We start from the raw sequence: 22,098 nt of genomic DNA on the forward strand, positions 1-22,098 counted from the left end.
AAAGTCAATGCTAGGAGCACCGCCTCTGGGTGAGCATTTTATTTTTTGCTTATGACCCCATGCATCTCGTTGAGAGTGGTCTTAGTGCCAGCATCAGTTTGTGATGGTAAATAGACAGTTAAGAAAAATATAGATAAACTCTCTTGGTAAATAGTGCTGTCTACAGTTTATCATGAGGTATTCTAGCTCAGGCGAGCAGAACTTAGAGACTTCCTTAATTGTAGAGATTGTGCACCAGTTGTTGTTAACAAAGAGACACACACACTCGCTTCTGAGCTTTCCCGACGCAGCCGTTCTGTCCTGTATAGATTTGTATTTACCATGTCCTTGTTCAGCATCAACTCTGAGAAACATAGGATATTACAGGTCTTCAGATCAAGTTGATAGAATAGGTCTTCAGATCAAGTTGATAGAATAGGTCTTCAGATCAAGTTGATAGAATAGTCTTGAAGGGAGCTAATCCAGTTTATTCTCCAGCACATTCACCAATAGATTGGAGGGTAGAGGCTATTTATTTGCACAACGGCCTCTATAGCGCCGTCTCCTCCTCCGAGTGTCGGGGATTTAGGCCTGGTCCGACTCGTTCTTATTCTGATGTCCAGAAGCTCTTTTCGGTCATAGGAAACAATGGCGGAAACATTATTTTCAAAAAAGTTAAGTGAAGTTAAGCCCCGCCAAAAATACACAAAATAGTCAAATTGGTCAGGTGCCCGTGAAACGTCCACCATTTCCTCTGGCGCCATCCTATTATAAATCTTAGTAAAATAGCCAGTGGTGAATAGTCAAGGCCATATGCAACCAAAATAAACTTTATTTCAATTCACAAGATAGAATGAATGCGTGCGTTAGCTTGGACACTGGCCATTGGACGTGACGCTACGCAGTGAAGCAGCTTTCACTGATTTCAAAGGGAGCATTTCCACAATGGCTGACGGCAATAACGGACGTCCGATGGCTATAGTGTAGCAGGGCCGTTAGGTGCATATTCTCATTCCACATCATCTGGTTCTGCACTACAAGTGTGTGCGTATCTCCAAAGTCACCCCAGTCCGTGCCATTGAGCAATCAGTATCTTCATAGGTGATTATTTCAATGTGATACCTTAATATTCCACATTATAACAGTATAAAACATCTGAAATAATGTAAGGACCATTGTTGAACATTGAACTTGTGATAGACCGTAATTAATAAAGTATCAAACTCATGAGAAGCCTGAAAGTTGGTGGAGAAAATAAATATGCTTTAAAACAGTGTAATTTCTGAACTATGCCACATAGGCGTTTACACAGGCAGCCCAATTCTGATAATGTCTCACTTATTGGTCTGAAAAAGAGCTGCCGTGATTGGTGGAAAAAAAGATCAGAATTGGGCTGCCTGTGTAAACGCAGCCTTGGGAGCAATTCTTCACATTAGGATGCTTTGTGAATACGGCCTTAGACTTGTGGGCTCACCACAGTGCATTAATATCAGTCCTCAAAGGACTTGGGACTATAAGGTTTGATCTGCAAAAATATGAGTCTGAGATAATTGGCTTCAGTGTTAAGAACCCTAATTTGTTTGAATGGTGTCAGCAATTTATATAGTATTCTTTTGAATTTAAAATGAATTGTGCTATTAAGAGTGCTATATAGGTAGATAATTGAACAGAACAAGGCTGCCAATAATTTTGACAAAAATGCAGAAAGAACGTTATATTCCCAAGTTCTTGACGAGTAGTTTTCCATTTGCCCAGCATCACCAAATATACAGTGCACTGTCAAACAAGATACCTTTTTCAAATAAAATGTTTAATCAAAGTTATACATCTTTATAATAAATATTTTCTGTGCTGTTGTGCCCTCTCAAAGCATCTCAACAATGAAATAATGAAAGAATCTGCAAAATAAACAATAAAGTTGAAATTCTTATTCAAATTTAAAATGTCCAACAAATCTGGATTCACAACATAATAAAATGAATACAAAATAACAATGTAAAAATAGCAGGAGTATGATGAACTGTGTCCAAGGGCCATGTGAGTGCATAGATGCCAGTCACACAAAATGTCATCTATTGATGTGAGGTGAGCGTCAGTGGACACAAAGTGCTAGCTGTTGGGTGGAGAAAAGCAAAAGAAGCTGATATTATTTCCTTCCCCTCCTTTGTTGGTGTGGCAATGACTTGTATCTGCCGCCATCTTCTAAAATTCATTTGAAATTCCACGCAGTCGAGGTGAACACATGCCCATGTTTATTTCATTTCCTTAACATTTTCTTAAAAATAAAAATCATTAAATATACAAACAGTAACATTTTTTTAGGCCAAAAATGTTTTTTGAACTTTGTGGTGTACATTCAGGAACATTCATATTTAAAGTGAAAAAAAGAATAAACAATAACAAAAAAAAATCATATTTATTGGCTATAATTAGGAACAATATAAATTGCCATTACAATTGATCATATGTTACAAAGTATTTTGTTACTAGCAGTCCAATCTCCCTGCCAAAGTGGTGTGTTCTCATAATTTCTCCTTTGACGGGATCCAGATGTAGGGTCCTGAATGCTCCTCTACCACCATTTTGCAGTGGTTATAAATTTCCTCTAAGGTGTCCCCTTGAACAAGGGCTGCAAAACATAGGGAGACATTCAGTACAGACAGACCTAGCCATTTAGAAATGATTTTCTTAAATAATAAAATTGCTCATTGTCCACTGAGAAGGACATTATTCTTTAGTAATGTACATACTGTTCGGGAGAACAATACATCGCACCCATATAACATATTGTCAATTCAAGACAAACATTCTGCTAACGCTTAAAAAAAATCCTAAAAGTAGTTTATCAAATGTACTAGTGGCTTAGTTCCAATTATTCCTTGTCATACAGCAAATAAGGGTGTTATTTGTCACCATAAAAGTTGAATAAAGGGCATTATCCAGGTAGGGTTGTAATGCTCGTTCACATGCGCAGAATTACAGTATGGATCTGCTTTATAATTTGGGGCGTACAGTATGCAATGTTCCCACTAATTGTAGGCTCTCGATGTGCACCAAAATTGCGTGAAATCTATAGAAGGTTAAGAAATGAGGCCTCATAACTGTAAACATCGGCACGGGTGGCACTGAAATCGACACGACTACAACTCTTTTGTCTAAAAAGAGCAACAATGTTCATCTTTAACTCATGGATACTGTACCTGTGAAAAACTCGGCAAACTCCTGCTCCAGCTTCATGGCCCGGTCAAATGTCTTCCTGGCCTGCTCTTCTGTTAGCCTCTTATTCATCTCCCTGGGGACAGATGTTTGTTGTGAGGCCTCAGACTCCATGGGGAGGTTTCCCCAGACACAGATTAAGCCTAGTCCTGGACTATAAAGCAAGCTCAATGGAGAATCTCCATTGAAAGTACCTTTTAGTCCAGGAATAGGTTTAGGGCTGGATTTAATCCGTAGTGCTGAAGAGCTGCGCTACAGGGCGATATCAATTTAAAGGCAATGTTCGGTCATTAGCAGAGACTGCATCCATTCTAATCGCTGTATATGTCGGCTAAATCGGAAATGACCTTCATATTTAAATCGCTGATCTTCAGCCCTTAATTTGTGTCTGGGAAACCGGACCCATAAATTCTACTGTCTGCAGCTGTTGTATTTGTCAATTCAACTCCCATGTTCACTTAATTGCCTGATTTGCCGCCTGCCCACTTTGGTGACCACTTAAAATACATTCTGCACTCACTTGATGTCAGCGCCTTCTACTGTATTGCATATCCGTTAAACACATTTGCTATGTAATAATATGTTCATGAGTTGGGAGATGAGAACTCACATTAATGAATCGATGGATCTGGGCTTTATAAAGATGGCAATGGGATAGAGTTGTGCTACTTGTAGTCGTTTAATGGCATTCCCCGACACGTCAAGTATGCAGTGTTTACCCTGCTGAAAGAAGAAAGAAACAGTTCATGTGCAGTGCCTTCAGAAAGTATTCATACCCCTGGACTTATTCCACATTTTGTTGGGTTACAGCCTGAATTTAAAATGGATGAATACCCCATGATAACAAAGTGAAAACATGTTTTTATAAAATGCTGCAATATATTTTTGCAATATTTCTCATTTAAATAAGTATTCACACCCCTGAGTCAATACATGTTCGAATCACCTTTGGCAGTGATGCTGTGAGTCTTTCTGGGTAAGTCTCTAAGCGCTTTGCACACCTGGATTATATCATATTTGAACATTATTCTCATTTTAATTCTTCAAGCTCTGTCAAATTGGTTGCTGATCATTGCTAGACAGCTATTTTCATGTCTTGCCATTGATTATCAAGCCAATTTAAGTCAAAACTGTAACTAGGCCACTCAGGAACATTCAATGTCATCTTGGTAAGCAACTCCAGTGTATATTTGGCCTTGTGCTTTAGGTTACTGTCCTGCTGAAAAGTGAATGTGTCTCCCAATGTCTTTTGGAAAGCAGACTGAACCAGGTTTTCCTCTAGGATTTTGCCTGAGCTTAGCTCTATTCTGTTTCTTTTAACAACAAAAAAAAATGTTATTGTCGATGACATGCATACCCATAAACATGATGCAGCCACCACTATGCTTGAAAATATGAAGAGTGGTACTCAGTGATGTGTTTAATTGGATTTGCCCCAATCATAATGCTTAGTATTCAGGACATTGCTTTTCCACATTTTTGGCAGTGTTACTTTAGTGGCTTATTATAAACAGAATGCATATTTTATAATATTTGTATTCTGTACAGGCTTTCTTCTTTTCACTCTATTACTTACGTTAGTATTGTGAAGTAACTACAATGTTGTTGATCCATCCTCAGTTTTCTCCAATCACAGCCATTCAACTCTAACAGTTTTAAAGTCACCATGAAATTCATGAGCGGTTTCCTTCCTCTCCGGCAACTGAGTTAGGAAGGAAACCTGTATCTTTGCAGTGACTGGGTGTATTGATATACCATCCAAAGTGTAATTAATAGCTTCACCATGCTCAACGGGATATTCAATGTCTGCTTTAAAAATATATATGTTTTACCCATCTACCAATAGGTGCCCTTTGGTGCGAGGCATTGGAAAACCTCCCTGGTCTTTATGGTTTAATTTGTGTTTGAAACGCACTGCTTGACTGAGAGAACTTACATATTGTGTGTGATGAGGTAGTCATTCAAAAATTATGTTAAAAACACTATTATTGCACACAGACTGAGTCCATGCAACTTGTTAAGCACATTTTTACTCCTGAACTTATTTAGGCTTGCCATAACAAAGGGGTTGAATACTTACTGACTCAAAACATTTCTGCTTTTCATTTTGTATTAATTTGTAAAAATGTCTAAAAACACAATTACACTTTGACGTTAGGGGGTATTGTGTGTAGGCCAGTGACACAATATCTTACTCAGGCTGTAACACCAAATCACAAGGCACTGTACATAATCATTGAATTCACATGATGTTCTTGATTCAGTGAAATTACTGTTTCTGACAAAGAATCTGGTAATACTTTACTAGAAGGGGTAAACAGTACAAACTGTATAAAGGGATAATTATGCTTGAAGACAAATAACACAGACTTTTTAAAAAGTTAAATATTTGTGTGGTTGCAACATACAGGAAGCTACATTTTGTATTTCTCAGCCAATTAAAATCGTTGACGTAGTTGCACGTGATTAAAGGTGGGGGTAAGTGGAGGAGGGTGTGTCTTGTAGGTGTTTGAAATGCAGCCCTTGAATTTGGAAGTTTAAATATACCTCTCGGGTGTCCAAGTTGACCTATTTCAAGAAATGCTATTGGTTTGTCTATAACAAGTTCAGGATCTTTGATAAGCGGATGCAGAATTTGTTACAGGAAACAATCACTGCCACCTGGTTAGGTTAGCATAGGGCTAAATGTGTGAGGTTATATAATGGGAACTGCATACACATAGTCAACATTGGGTTTGTGTACCGCTGTCTGTCACCATTCATTTTCTGCCTGTGGAATATATATATCTCAATTGCAACGACATTGACACTTACCCTCTCAGCCACATATTTGACCGACTGAACACTGGTTCCGTAGAGATTGTCGTTGTATTGGCCCGCCTCAATGAACTTGTGCTCTTGGATGTCCTGCTCCATCTGCTCTCTGGACATTACAAAATGGTAGTCCCGCCCATCGACCTCGTAGTCCCTCCTTGATCGAGTGGTATCTTTGGTACAAGAGAAGGAGGCAAAGAGGTAAAAGAAAGTGTATTTAAATACAGAAAGTACAATGTAAAAGGAGGAAATTGTTTAACTGAATGTGCAAATTATTGTTGAAGAGGGAGTTATAGAGGGGGCAGTGTTTAGAGTGATTGGTTTAACAACATAACTGTCATTGTGTCCTTGAAACAAATTCAATATGATTCTAGATAAACGTCAAGGACATATCTAATCCCAAATTATAGGGAGATGTGTCTCAAAATCAGACGACATCTACAGCCGTCCATCGGATGACAATTTTTATTAATACATTTTGTCATTTAGCAGATGCTCTTATCCAGAGCGACTTACCGGAGCAATTGGGGTTGAGTGCTTTGCTTAAGGGAACATCGACAGATATTTCACCGAGTCGAAACCGCGACCTTTCAAATGTTTGATTTTTATCAAACGTTATCTATTTGTTCGAAAAATACAAACTTTTTCCAACCACTTGGTCTTTAAACAATCAGGGGAAAAAAGGTTGTTCGCAAGACAACATTTAAAGATAAGAGTCCTTAATTGAAATAATAAAGCGGTCCCCCGCCTCGGTTTTGGTAGAAAGCTGAGGGATGGGCCTGGAGAAATGTAACCCCTCTCAAATTCACAGGCAGAGCTATGGATGCAAGGACTGACCATCCATTATATAAAAAATATTGTTTTAAGGCTATATACGATTTGTTTACATTTACATTGTTTACAAACTTGCCAGTGAAATAAGCTTATATTAAGGGGTTCTGATGTGGTACGACAGGTGAACTAAGCATATGAGCCATTTATAAAGTTATATTCTTCAAGAATCAATGAGTATTGATATTTAATTTTCAGTCCGCAAATGGCTGTAGCAACTAAGGATTCTAGCCTTAATGTCATTTGTTAGTATGGTCCCACTTTACAATAAGTGGCTGATAGCTTTTTATTTACAATATAGTTGCAAAAGGCAGGCACAGTGGGATCACAGTGCAGATACACAAACACAACTGCCTGTTTGTGTGTGTAAACAAACTAATTCATTGTTAGAACAGTTTTCAAAATAACATGATCGTTTTGAACCCATTATAACTAGTACACCTACGCGGAAATCTGGAGGGTGTAGGGTTTTCAGTGTGATAGAATGTAAACCCAGTGTAAGTGTTATGATACTCTAAAGGCTCGATTCAATCCGTTTCGCGGAAGTTCAGTGCAATAACACATTTGAAATTTAAATGAAAGGCAATGTCCGCGTTCGCGGAGACTACATTCACGGTAAACACTGCGTATGTCAGCTCAATTGGAAATGACCTTCACACTTTAAATTGCCCTGGAGCGCTGAACTTCCGCTATAGGGATAGAATCAAGCCCTGAATGTGCTTTTTGTTCAATCTGAACTTTTGGTATATGTGTTAACGTAAATGTGTATAATAGGGAAATCTATAGATTCTCTGTCGCATTGGTTAAAAAATGTGTCGGTTTTTCTGGGGAATATATAGATTTACCAGTGAGAACAGAAATCTACACATTCCCCACGGTGAATCTATAGATCTCCTGGTAACTGTGTATAGAGAGGCATTTTTGTATTTTTAAATGTCAATACTTCTACATAAGCACATTTTGAATCAAATACTTACAACAGAGTGGAACCTATTCTACTACCTTTCACTACATTGACTTTACCAACAACTTGGTTACACTACATACAGTGCCTTGCGAAAGTATTCGGCCCCCTTGAACTTTGCGACCTTTTGCCACATTTCAGGCTTCAAACATAAAGATATAAAACTGTATTTTTTTGTGAAGAATCAACAACAAGTGGGACACAATCATGAAGTAGAACGACATTTATTGGATATTTCAAACTTTTTTAACAAATCAAAAACAGAAAAATTGGGCGTGCAAAATTATTCAGCCCCCTTAAGTTAATACTTTGTAGCGCCACCTTTTGCCATTCCTCCTTGCAAAACAGCTCGAGCTCAGTGAGGTTGGATGGAGAGCATTTGTGAACAGCAGTTTTCAGTTCTTTCCACAGATTCTCGATTGGATTCAGGTCTGGACTTTGACTTGGCCATTCTAACACCTGGATATGTTTATTTTTGAACCATTCCATTGTAGATTTTGCTTTATGTTTTGGATCATTGTCTTGTTGGAAGACAAATCTCCGTCCCAGTCTCAGGTCTTTTGCAGACTCCATCAGGTTTTCTTCCAGAATGGTCCTGTATTTGGCTCCATCCATCTTCCCATCAATTTTAACCATCTTTCCTGTCCCTGCTGAAGAAAAAAAGGCCCAAACCATGATGCTGCCACCACCATGTTTGACAGTGGGGATGGTGTGTTCAAGGTGATGAACTGTGTTGCTTTTACACCAAACATAACGTTTTGCATTGTTGCCAAAAAGTTCAATTTTGGTTTCATCTAACCAGAGCACCTTCTTCCACATGTTTGGTGTGTCTCCCAGGTGGCTTGTGGCAAACCGTAAACAACACTTTTTATGGATATCTTTAAGAAATGGCTTTCTTCTTGCCACTCTTCCATAAAGGCCAGATTTGTGCAATATACGACTGATTGTTGTCCTATGGACAGAGTCTCCCACCTCAGCTGTGGATCTCTGCAGTTCATCCAGAGTGATCATGGGCCTCTTGGCTGCATCTCTGATCAGTCTTCTCCTTGTATGAGCTGAAAGTTTAGAGGGACGGCCAGGTCTTGGTAGATTTGCAGTGGTCTGATACTCCTTCCATTTCAATATTATCGCTTGCACAGTGCTCCTTGGGATGTTTAAAGCTTGGGAAATCTTTTTGTATCCAAATCCGGCTTTAAACTTCTTCACAACAGTATCTCGGACCTGCCTGGTGTGTTCCTTGTTCTTCATGATGCTCTCTGCGCTTTTAACGGACCTCTGAGACTATCACAGTGCAGTTGCATTTATACGGAGACTTGATTACATACAGGTGGATTGTATTTATCATCATTAGTCATTTAGGTCAACATTGGATCATTCAGAGATCCTCACTGAACTTCTGGAGAGAGTTTGCTGCACTGAAAGTAAAGGGGCTGAATAATTTTGCACGCCCAATTTTTCAGTTTTTGATTTGTTAAAAAAGTTTGAAATATCCAATAAATGTCATTCCACTTCATGATTGTGTCTCACTTGTTGTTGATTCTTCACAAAAAAATACAGTTTTATATCTTTATGTTTGAAGCCTGAAATGTGGCAAAAGGTCGCAAAGTTCAAGGGGGCCGAATACTTTCGCAAGGCACTGTATATTCTGTATACCAGCAACGACGTGGCTTACTTACCTCGATGCCCTGAACTGTTAGCTGCTTTATTTGGTTTTAAAAATAGAAAGATAAGTAAATGAAAACAAACAAAATGAAAACAAAAAATATGACATCAAGTACACAGTGATGTGAAATATACAATAGTATTACATACTCAAATTTAGTTTAGTCCAATTTTGATAGTCCCAAAAATGCAAGTTTTCATGATCACTTTCATTACATGACTTTCAGTCTCCTGATTCTCAAAATCAAATAGGAACAAAAAAGTTCCAAAACTTTTCTCCAGGCCTACTATTAAGACAACCATGAGGCGTGTATGTGCAAAATAATTGGATTGTGAGACCACATTCATTTTGTACAGACAAGAAATGTGTGAAAAATGGTTTGAGTAAAATGCTCCTTTAAGCCAGAAACACTACTGTCCACGAACCTCTGAATTTAGTAGTACAGCCTCACTATCTTTCATACTGGTCTACAACAGTCATAAAGCTTTTAAACAAAAAACTACCAAAAAACACACAATCCTGTCCGTAAATCTATATCCCATAGCTTCTGTTGGATTGTGAAAAAAAAATAGTTTGAAGTGATTGTTTCAAGAAAAACCTAACCATGGATTACAGTGTCTCCTGGCCCATAGACTACATTCAGTGTGAGGAACCAACCATCAAGTTCTAAAATACTGAACGTCCCTTTAATGGTTCAATTAAATTGCACATGTGAATAGAAGGGAATAATAAGATCCTACATTATTATTGTCGTCAAGAAATCATCACTGGATAATTTAACCAAGTATGTAATATACAAAACAAAGAACCCCCCCCCCCCCAAAAAAAAATTAAATGCCTTGGATGACAAATTAGGAAAAATAATGAATCAAACACTATAATGACATAACAAATGAAAGAGATGGATATAAACCACTACCACAATGGTGTATTGGCAGCACAGTGGAATTTATAAGGGCAACGGTGTTATATACTGTTTATAGGGAGAGCTAATCACAAGGGCACATGATCACACAATTAATTTGTGATGCAGCAACAAACACCCTAAGACAGCGTGGAAGACTGACTCCTGGGTCCGTATGTATCAAGCATCTCGGTAACGGAGTGCTGCTCTAGGATCAGGTCCTCTCTGTCCATGAAACCTTATCCATTTTGATCTAAGAGGCAAAACTGATCCTAAAATCAGCGCTCCTACTCCGAGATGCTTGATACCCAAGGCCCCTGGTTTCCTTGCGAATGTACAGGTACTTACGCGGCACGCAGGAGCCAAATTTGTCCGGGTATTCTGATATCAGGTCGTCATTAATTCTGTCCTTCATCGGTCCAAGGATTATGACGGGTCTGGTGTAATTAACTGAAAGATAAAATGGTGTCGATTGACTAATTTACAGACGTTTGAAGCTATAACTGTCCCCCTAGCGTTACTCTCTGCAGTAATTTTGGGCATGCAATTCTACTACAATAGCCGCTTACCCATTGTCAAGCTATACCCGAGCAAGACAATGCATGCTAGTGCCAGAACGGTTTTGATGTCTCGACTCAACAAGTGATTACTTCCTGTAAATAACTAGTATGGAAGAACTTGTTGAATCTTGCCTGAGCCTTCCTGCAGGAGTTAACAGGAAGTCATCAATTGTTATATATCTGGATTTTAAAACCTTGTGGCACTAGTACACAGTGGCATGCATGGATATAGCCTGACAATGTGTAAGTGGCTAATGTTTCACTGACTGAAAAAGTGCTGAGGCATTAACAAGGAGCGCTTTGATGAAAGATTGGAGTACTCACTCTCATGTCGAATGACAGGCTCATAAGAGAGAATCATGTCCTCTTGACTCCCTGGTGACATGAAACAATAAGAAAACGGTTACTAAAATAGCTACTATGAAACAGAAAACGGTTACTTAAACAAACATGACATACACATTCATGCTTATTCTCATGATCAAGTGTCTCACGACAGGAGAAATGTCAATCTGGATGAGTAAAGAAGTGATTAGACACTTGCAATGAAAAGACTCTTGGTGTAAATTGTGACTTCGCCATACTAAAAATAGGGATTGAGAGAGTTTATAATGCTTTCGAAGTGAATTGTGACTGTTGCCAAGGGAGTTCAACTCCTCTGCTGCACTACGCAAACAGGCTTTTCAAGTATACATTTTACAACAAACAAACAAACAAACAAACTCGGGGGTTCTTTTCTCTCGTCTGAAATTACGACCAGTGGATGTGTTTTGATTTACAGCTGTGGCCACACATGAGTGTACTGAGTGGATAATCAAACTACAGCTGGTAGGGACTGCCATATGGACCTCAAAAGGAACCCTTGACCACCAGTCAAGTTATGACTATGGTGATATATTGGTCGCTTCATTGCATTACTTAAATAATATGACATCAAATTTCAAGTTTCTTTAGTCAAAAGATTGTCAATATAGGCCTAATTTAATTTAGATCACGACTAGAGCTCTCAGGAGGATGAACACATTGTGCGCTTGTCTCAAAACCTAAAAAAAAAAAACTCTTTGCCACGATTAATTTAACCTTCTACTATAACACCCCCCAAGCGCCCTGCTTCACTTTGAAGGCTTCAGCACAACACCTAGAAAACCTATATGAACTGTTATCTGGCAACTCACAGTTGTATTTAATTGGTGCCTCTTGGAGATGGCATGTTAAGTTAATTAGTTAGTATGCACAAAACACAGCCACATCACCCCCCCCCCCCCATACTAGCCATAGTTCTGCTGTAATTATAAAGTGTCAATCTACTTCACATAATTGTTGCTTTTTTATTTATTTCATATGAAACTCAAGACAGTACCAACATGATCTTGTTCTGCATCTATTTGTACTCTGATCCCGGGATATGGACTCAACGTAACATCAATAATAATATATAAGAGAAAGCAAATGTTGCACGGGTGGGTGTCCATTATTGTCGCAGTAAAATAAAAAGTTGCGACACCTTTGTTTTTCATGGGATTCAACAATGCGTCAAACTCATTCCATGGAGAAACATTCAAAATGTACTATAAGTGAGATAATTAAAAAGCACAAATATACATAGCATTGACAGTAAGAACCCCTTAGCATGCCAGCCTAAAAAGAGCTGATCCCATTCAGATGACCAGTGTATATCCAAACAGACAACACCTGTCTGTTATAGAAAGAGACAGAGATTTACTACAAACAGAATAGTTGAACATTTATTTCCAGACTTAAACACTTTGTTTCCGTCTTTCTTTTTTTTGTGTCATGCAAACAATCTTAATGTTAGGAGGTGACAGAAATCAAGACAATCAGGTCCCAAAGGGAGTCGTGATACTGCAGCATGCAAACAGGCTATCAAAAAGAGTTAACAAGGTAGCGAAAAAACAAAGAGGGGGGAAACGAGCCCAAACTCAAAAGGGAAATGTTTTTTTTTTTGGGGGGGGGGGGGGGGGAGTTTTGATTGACTGAACAGACAGGACCATTCCTAAACCAACTTACTCAGCGTCTTTGTCCCATACCCGTCATCACCTATTCCTGGGATGTCCTACATGGCCGTCCCAAGAGAGCAAAGACAAGGAGAGAAGGCAAGGATAGCCGGAAAGGAGGAAGGAAGATGGTAAGTGGCATTAAAGAGGTGAAACGGTGAAATCCTGAAAGGCAAGATTGGTTAGTCCAGCTCAGATCATCGGTCTCAGTTCAGACACTGTGCAGACACCAGACGACCAGCCTAAACCGGTCCTAACTAGCTCAGCACCAGTACAGTTTCAGTTCTCTTATATCACCCCTTTCAGTAATCCTCACATGCTGTAATTAAAAAGACGTTATTTATTTATTTTTTTAGGTCATATCAGATAAGACATGATAGATGAGCCCTGGGGGGGAAGTTTTGAGGAACCACTGGTGACTGCTCAGTGCTTGACACAGGCAGATCCTGACTTGAGCTTCCAGATGCCATCACTCCACCAGAGCCAAAAGAGAGAGAAAAAAAAGATAGGAGGGAGGCCGGCACACGTTTCGACAGCGCACCTATGTATCACCTATATGTACCTGTGTCAGTGTTTGTACCTGTATGTGTGAGCATGTTCGAGCCTACAGTACTTACGTTCGGAATCACTGCCATCCCGCTCACCCAGCTCGTTCTTGTAGAATGGGAACTTTCGTGTAAAGATGAGGTTCTTTTTACGCTTGTCATTGAATGACTGTGGAGGAAAGAAAGCATGGGGTGGGGCAAACAGGGAGCTCTAATTGTTGCCACATTCATGCTGACAAACCAACTAGCTGCAATATGTGGGACATGAAGAGTTGATGGCGTGGTCACCAGAAATGTTACACATGACTGACGCTACACTAGCGGATTCATCCCTCAAAGCAGGGTTGAATCATAATAGCCTAATCATTTTGAATGTTGTTGATTTTGCAAGGAAAATATTCAATAAATGAATCAAGACATTTTTACAAAACTCTCATTTTTGTTTTACAAATTCGAATTGCAACAACAAAGATGCGGTTTGACAAAGACACTGTCAAAATGACTCAATTTGTGATGGAGAAGAATTACACAGCAATATCTGCCATCAGTTACTTCATGTGCCATAATTGCACCCGAAACATTCTGAAAACACTCACAACAGAACAGGTGTTGAAAAGAAAACACACATAATTGCCGATATGTGGTATGCCATGCAGCAAACACGTTACCAGGATCATGCTATGAAATAAGGAACATGGCTGTGACACAAATGACTGTCCAACAAGCATGCAGGTTCGAACTTCGAGAGGGGGAGGGATGAGATCCCATGCCTTGGCGGTTGGAAGTTATAGGAACTAAAATGTGAGTAGCGCTGTTTAAGAAGCTTGGAGGCAGCGTGGAGGAGACTGAAGGAATAGCAGTTGTTGTGTTTATCTGCGGCGGATACTCATTTGCAGACATGTACTTCATGAACCCATTTCTAAAGGTATATTCTTTGAACCAGCAATGACTGGTTCAATAGCAACCTCAACTGCATGTGTTTGATACATTTGGCTCTAACTGTCAGCTGAAATAAGTGTGTCCAAGGGGTGGATTAAGGTGTGCATAAAAGTTGAAAATTGTATCAAGTAGTGCGAGTAGTAAGCTGTATCATGTATCACAGTGGTTGTGATTCTTACACAGGGGTATCAGAAGGATTGACATACTGGCATATTTGTTAACGTAGGTAACATCTGTGACAGACTAAGTATCGTGTTCATTTTCAATTGAGAAGGATACAGCAACGCTACTACTGCAATGTGTACATATATTACACACGTAGGGCTCTGGTCAAAAGTAGTGCGCTATATATGGAATATGATGTCTTTTGGGACGCATACTTAGTGTCCTATTGCTATTAATCACAGCTGTAAAGGACATGCTGTAAACGATGCATACAGTCCTTCCCACACCTTCAGGGATTTAAACCTCATCAGTTATGCAAGTCACTGACTGTAAAATAATTATTGTATTGACACAACTGCTGGAAAAATCCTGCTTCTTAGCCCATTAGTGCTGAAAGTTTGGCCCAGAGCCACATCAAAATACAGGGACCATTTCATGTTTCAAAAGTCTGCTTTACAAGAAACACATTCAGAGCTAGTTATGACATTGCCATGGATACTTGCCCAACAGACAAGCTTATTCAGATGAAAAGGGTTCTGGGTAGACCCTAAGGCCATACAAATGTAATAAAATGTTAAACATATCTTCTTCTTCTTTTTTTTTTTTTTAAAGTGAGGCACGCAAGCAAATAAAATAAATACAAAAGTGGACCTTCTTGTTCAAATACTATATCGACCTTAGTTCAACACCTAGTGACCAAATCAAGAGATTGTTGCCTCTTTGGGAGGCTAAAAGAGGCATACTTCAGCCATAATCTAAGAGGATGTTGTGTATCTCCTTACTGGAATCTTGAGGACATTATTTTAGTTGCAATTTGTCAATACAACTTAAAAATAAAAATAAATAATAATAAAGAAGAGGGGCATCTGTTATTAAACATTTAAATACATTTGTATGGCCTAACCCTCCAAAACCTATTGGAACCCTTTTAAATAAGAGTGCAGCAAATACAAACCAAAATCTTCTCTTTACTTGTAACATAGGTAGGCAAAAACATTGATGAACCCGGCTGAATGTCCTGCTGTTAGGTCCAAAATTGAATAAGAGTACGAAGTGTGGTAATTTGGCTGGGAGTTTCATGAAATTAAAAGACTATCCTCTAATGCTTCATTAAAACAAATCTAATGATCTAATGTGCAATGTTTATTTAGGGTCAGGGCTGTGAGGGAAAGCTGTCAGGGAGAGGTGACAGCCAGTAGAGATGTGTTGATGTCTTTTCCACTCAGGCAGAGAGACCTTAGTCATTTATGGCCATCTATGGTATTAGCCTATCACAACCTCTCCTAATGTGAGGGTAATCTGATTAATTTCACATTAATTCAAATAAAAACGTTTAGAGGCTACGTTTTCTACTTAAAGGAATTTATTTGATATACAGTATGTGGGTTTACAAGCGTTTCCATTTCGTAAAACGTCTTCAAAAGTTAAGTTGACTTGCCAGTCCTTAGTATAAGATCTTAGCACTTACCCCTTTTGAATCCATTCCAGGTTTGGCATTGAACTTCACTGTCTTTAGACGTGCTCGTTCTTTCCTCTCAACCCTGCCAGTGCAAGGAAAGACACACAAAAGAAGAAAAAAATAAGTCATATTAGAGTGGATTTTCCATTTCTCCAATGCTCTCTGCTGCAATTGATTTGCTTGTCATTTTGTGGGGCTTCCTTCACACAGTCTACAATACGCCGTGTCACTGTTCATCTTGCCAGGGAACATTTTCAAACAGCTCTTTCTTGTCGGGGCAAAGTATTGCTGCAGAGTCAATTAAACATTCTTTAAATTAAAATCGCCCTCAGCGAATGGCTTTGCTATGTTTAGCAATTTTGTGGGACAGTACAACTAACGTTGGCTCTCAAAATTCCGTTTCGTGAAAAGTCTTTGCTGCTTTTGCAACTGAGAAAGCAACTCTGTCGATGCTCTTGCCCTCTGCTCAGAATACATATTCCTAATATTTCTCTGCATGCTTCGTCTGGAAGTGTCTGGACAAGTTGTGGTCTTTCAAGACTGCGACGCTTTCCACACTTAAGCACACAGCTTTCCCTGATGCCTCAAATAAGGAGAGCATTTCGCTACACTTGCATGAACATCTGCTAATCACGTGTATGTGACAAATAAGATTTGAGAAATAGTTCGATGTCCACCCTTGCTGGAACACCCTACATTCATTGTCTACTTTCCTTTTCTTTTAAAATGTCATTTTTGTGCAATTTCTAGTTAGCTACTAATTGTAACTGTGAAGTGTTTCCGCCACTGTCTGTCCTCGTGTAGTTGTTATTTATACGTGCCTTCAAAATAAATGTCCCACAGCGGTGGTAGTTAAATCAATACACAAAGGCGAGTATTCGTTGGTCTTTTCATTTGAATTAGAAATACGTTTTTACAAACTTTACTATCGCAAATTCTTTATGTGATCTGAGCATGATTCCGCGGGCCGTACTAAATCAGGTCACGGAGGCCTGATCCAGCCAGTCACTTTTGCCGATGTGTGTGTGTGTCTGGTAGCCGGATCTATCCTACTCTTTTCCTTTCGGTAGGGTTAATACCTGCCAGTCACCCGAACAAAAAGCTTTCTTTACCCCTCTCTAACAATACCTCGACAAACTATGCAGAGGAGATGTCGTGCTGCATGAGGCAAATGGTGGTTACACCAGATACTGACTGGTTTTCTGTTTCACGCCCCTACTTTTTTTAAAGGTATCTGTGACCAACAGATGCATATCTGTATTACCAGTCATGTGAAATCCATCGATTAAGGCCTAATTTATTTATTTCAATTGGCTGATTTCTATATATTACCTGTAACTTAGTCAAATCTATGAAGTTGTTGCATGTTGCGTTTATATTTTTGTTCAGTATAGCTTGTGTAGAATTACGTATTTATTGCAGTAAAATGAAACACCCGATGTTATTTTTGTTGGGGAACATGTTTTTTTTTTTAGCATCTCTCAAGCAAATGTGCGAACAGGTAGGGACGTAAAAAGTCCACTGTCCCCCCGGATCAGAAGCTAGCATTTTGGTCAACCACGTTACGGTTTTGTTTAGCACATCCAACACTCACCTCCTCTTGCTGGGGATGACCCCCATCTCCTCGCTGTCCCCATCGGGGGTCACCCTTCGGGCCTGCCACCATTCATCGTCTGAGGCGTTGATGACGTGGAGGATGTCCCCGTATCTAAAGCTGAGGCCTTGGCTAGGGAGGCCACTGTCTTTGGCCTTCTCATAGTCAAACTGTGCTCTGTGATGGTAACAGAAGGAGACATACTATTATATAATTATTAAGGTAAATGCTATCTATTTGGGATGACAGTCCAAAAGAGACCCACCTGACGTAAAGGGAGCGTTTCTGATTGGTTCGGAGGGATCCGGACCCAGAGCTCATGCTGTGGTTCATCATCTGTTCCCGCAGATCATGGATTTTGGCCTCGAAGCGCCCGTACTCTGCAAGGGAAAGACAACACCCAGGAGTACAATAACGTTCCGTTTTACACTCAATGTATACTGCCCTACACTGCAATGGAAAGAAGGGGGGAATCTGTTCAGAACAGTAACCTAGGTTGGCCTTGGTCAAAAGTAGTGCACGGTGTAGGGAATAGGGTGCCATTTGGGATGCACCCCTAAAGGATTATTTTGACGTTTAGTGTAAAAACAAAGATATATATTTGTTTAAATGCTTACATTTCAATGGACATAACCAATGTTTTAAAATGCTATATATTGATTGATGTATGTACAGTATTACTATGTAAAAATGTATTTTTTGCATAAAAAATGTATTTTTATGCAAAAAAAATAAATTGTAATGGCTGATTTTGTTTCCCCGATATATATTTGTGTCCAAAAGTTAAAAAAAAAGTTTCTTTAATGTAATAAGTTGAATGAAGACGTCAATATGCTTATCATAATATTTAAATGATTTGGTAAATATTAACGATCCTTTACTGTTGCTTAGAAAGTGCATTCCCAGTGATTTGCCTTGTCGAATTTGTCTCTCGGTTTTGGATCGTTTCAAAACACTAGGTTGCAAAGGTTGGTCGTGAAGGTGGCTGTGGGACAGGACAGAGAACAGGTTCGATAATGGTAGTCCTATTGGCTCAGGGGGTAAAAATCCCCTACGTACAGATGAAGGATCAACTTATCCTCCCCCAATCCTAGCCGTAGTGGGAAAAATGTAAAACTGACCCAAGATCAGCGTCTTGGGAAACTTCACCTTACACTGTCCTATTGAGTGAATGCTCTGTTTACAGCTCTGAGAGTCCCCCTGCAAACTCCCCCTCCCTCCACCACACCCTACGCAAGGTAACATTCTCGACATACTGTGCAGAAAGCAGTCAATGTTAGAGACAGTGTCTGAAGGGCACATGCAGTACAGAAAGCTCAGATAGTCCTTTAAAATGTTGCTCTCAGGATAGTCGAAGCCCCATGCTTCTTCCCATCCAAACCAAACATCCACAAAAACCTAAAATCTTATTTAAATCAAATTTGATGTCACATGCTTCGTAAAACAGGTGTAGACTAAGAGTGAAATGCTTACTTATGGGCCCCTTTTCAACAATGCAGAAAGAAAAATATAGAAATGCTCAGAAAAGCAGTAATGATATCATCCAAGAAGAAATGGCAAACTGTGTTTCCATTGAACTCCATGCCACTTTGCTCCATCAATTTGAAACTTGTCATGACACCACCTCTATATAAAGTTTGGGGATGATATATATATATATAATTACATTTTGACCCCAATATGCTAACATAATGCTAATACTATCTCATGAAACCTACTGTGATGACATTTGGGGGAAAGGTTCAAAGCCCCCTACCAGACCAAATAATCACAAGGTCTCTGAAAGGGATTGTGTAGCTTTGAAGTTATTTAAATTATTTGGATGTGAGTCAGCGGTTGGTGACCGTGGCTAGGTAAACCAGCTCAAAAAGTATATATTTTTTCCATAGACCGATTTGATTGTGAGGAAACTAAATATGTAATTAAATGTGAGATAGTAATGTGCGTGAACTATCCTTGTAATAAAACGCTGCTGCAGAAGTCGTATCTGAAGCCCTGGGCAGCCATTCAGCTAATGAGGCAGAAAGACTCACTTCAGCCTAAAGCCCACAACATACCTCGGTATAGCAGTCAGCTAAAGCAGGACTGAGAGTGCATGACCCAGTCGATCAGACTAACGTTTGGACGGAGAGAGTTCATTATTCAGATTGGACAAAAAACATCTCCTGGAACAGTTTACATCAGTAAGGTTCCATACAAAATACATGGACACAAACACAACAAATCATCCAAAGAGGGAATCCGCGAGTCTTAAAGCCAATTTCTTCCCAGACACATGTAATGTGCTTCCCCCTGAGAATGCAGTTTTGGGGAGAATACGAGCAGATAAGCCCAGGCTGTGCCTTCAATGAGAGAGATGAGGATGCGCATTTACAACCAGCAGAAAGACCGTTCTCAGCGTTGACATATTCAGGCATTGCAATACTGAGATGCAGAGAGAGAAAGAAAAAGAGAGAAAGATATTCAGTGATCTAACGAGATGTGAGGTCCTAAAACAGGTCTTGTAATGTGTCCGAGGAAAATCGTGTCATCGGAAGAAAAACCTTTTGAGTGTCGAAAGAGCCATTCCTTAATCTTCGTTTCGTTTGACAAAGATGCCAGGACTACCGTTTTAATTTGAGATTTGTCTAATCTTGTTTCACGCCACTTATAATATAATAATAATTATGCCATATAGCAGATCCTTTTCTCCAAAGCGACTTACATGCATATGTTTTAACTATGGGTGGTCCCAGGAATCAAAACCACCACCCTGGCAATAAAAGCACCATGCTCTACCAACTGAGCTACTAAGAAGCATAATGAAAAACAGTTGCATCTGCAAACCTGAGCAGTCATGCAGCTACAGTGCATTCGGAAAGCATTCAGACCCCTTATTATAAATTTGATTAAATTGTCCCCCCCCCCCCTCATCAATCTACACACAATACCCCATAATGACAAAGCAAAAACACATTTTTAAAATTTTTATATTTGCAAATGTATTTAAAAAAAACTGAAATACAATATATACTTAAGTATTCAGACCCTCTACTCAGTACTTAGTTGAAGCACCTGTGGCAGCGATTACAGCCTCGAGTCTTCTTGGGTGAGACGCTACAAGCTTGGCACACCTGTATTTGGAGAGTTTCTCCCATTTTTCTCTGCAGGTCTTCTCAAGCTCTGTCAGGTTGGATGGGGAGCGTCGCAGCACAGCTATTTTCAGGTCTCTCCAGAGATGTTCAATTGGGTTTAAGTCCGGGCTCTGGCTGGGCCACTCAAGGACAGACTTGTCCCGAAGCCACTCCTGTGTTGTCTTTGCTGTGTGCTTAGGATTGTTGTCCTGTTGGAGAGTGAACCTTTGCCCCAGTCTGAGGTCCTGAGAGCTCTGGAGCAGGTTTTCATCAAGGATCTCTCTGTACTTTGCTCTGTTAATCTTTCCCTTTATCCTGACTACTCTCCCAGTCCCTGCCGCTGAAAAACATCCACACAGCATGATGCTGCCACCACCATGCTTCCCCGTCCAGATGTACGCTTGGCATTCAGGCCAAAGAGTTCAACCTTGGTTTCATCAGACCAGAGAATCTTGTTTATCATGGTCTGAGAGTCCTTTAGGTGCCTTTTGGCAAACTCATGTGCCTTTCTGAGGAGTTGCTTCCGTCTGGCCACTCTTACCATAAAGGCCTGACTGGTGCAGAGATGGTTGTCCTCCTGGAAGGTTCTCCCATCTCTGGAGCTCTATCAGAGTGACCATCAGGTAGTTGGTCACCTCCCTGACCAAGGCCCTTTTCCCTGATTGCTCAGTTTGGCCGGGTGACCAGCTCTAGGAAGAGTCTTGGTGGTTCCAAACGTCTTCCACTTAAGAATGATGGAGGCCACTGTGTTCTTTGGGACCTTCAATGCTGCAGAATGTTTTGGTACCCTTCCCGAGATCTGTGCCTCAACAAAATTCTGTCTCGGAGCTCTACGGTCAATTCCTTTGACCTCATAGCTTGGATTTCGCTCTGACATGCACTGTCAACTGTGGGACCTTATATAAACAGGTGTGTGCCTTTCCAAATCATGTCCAATCAATTGAATTTACCACAGGTGGACTCCAATCAAGTTGTAGAAACATCTCAAGGATGATCAATGGAAACAGGATGCACCGGAGCTCAATTTCGAGTCTCATAGCAAAGGTCTGAATACGTAAGTAAATATTTTTTTACATTTTATTATACATTTGCTAAAACTTTGAAAAACCTGCTTTCACTTTGTCATTATGGGTATTGTGTGTAGATGGATGAGGAAAAACATTAATTTAATCAATTTCAGAATAAGGTCGTAATCTAACAAAATGTGGAAAAAGGGAAGGGGTTTGAATACTTTCCGAGTGCACTGTATTGGTTTTCTTACCCTTACCCATGCTTTCAGTGGTGTGCAGTTTCATAGCAAAATTTCTGTTATTCTGTAACGTTTTTTCCAAGGTTTG

The 22,098-nt window shown here is 39.7% G+C and overlaps 1 protein-coding gene across 24 annotated transcripts in view; it reads right to left on the reverse strand.

Annotated features, from left to right (window-relative positions):
• Window positions 1-1,768: 1,768 nt before the first annotated feature.
• LOC110537714 (discs, large homolog 2 (Drosophila)) overlaps window positions 1,769-22,098 on the reverse strand; it is a 288,136-nt gene continuing 267,806 nt past the window's right edge. For 14 of the 24 annotated variants that reach the window (XM_036937684.1, XM_036937686.1, XM_036937683.1 and 11 more), the window contains 10 exons: window positions 17,914-18,028; window positions 17,649-17,825; window positions 16,064-16,136; window positions 13,564-13,660; window positions 11,256-11,306; window positions 10,720-10,821; window positions 6,010-6,182; window positions 3,806-3,918; window positions 3,180-3,271; window positions 1,769-2,608 (listed from right to left, as the gene is read on the reverse strand). In XM_036937684.1, coding sequence (XP_036793579.1) covers window positions 2,502-2,608; window positions 3,180-3,271; window positions 3,806-3,918; window positions 6,010-6,182; window positions 10,720-10,821; window positions 11,256-11,306; window positions 13,564-13,660; window positions 16,064-16,136; window positions 17,649-17,825; window positions 17,914-18,028 — 1,100 coding nt within the window. In that variant the 3' untranslated portion in view covers window positions 1,769-2,501. Of the gene's footprint in view, window positions 2,609-3,179; window positions 3,272-3,805; window positions 3,919-6,009; window positions 6,183-10,719; window positions 10,822-11,255; window positions 11,307-12,959; window positions 13,006-13,563; window positions 13,661-16,063; window positions 16,137-17,648; window positions 17,826-17,913; window positions 18,029-22,098 lie in introns of those variants that run through there. The other 10 variants (XM_036937691.1, XM_036937694.1, XM_036937702.1 and 7 more) reach the window with 4 other exon arrangements.

The sequence above is a fragment of the Oncorhynchus mykiss genome, chromosome 12 (assembly GCF_013265735.2).
Source record: "Oncorhynchus mykiss isolate Arlee chromosome 12, USDA_OmykA_1.1, whole genome shotgun sequence".
NCBI classification, from domain to species: domain Eukaryota; kingdom Metazoa; phylum Chordata; class Actinopteri; order Salmoniformes; family Salmonidae; genus Oncorhynchus; species Oncorhynchus mykiss.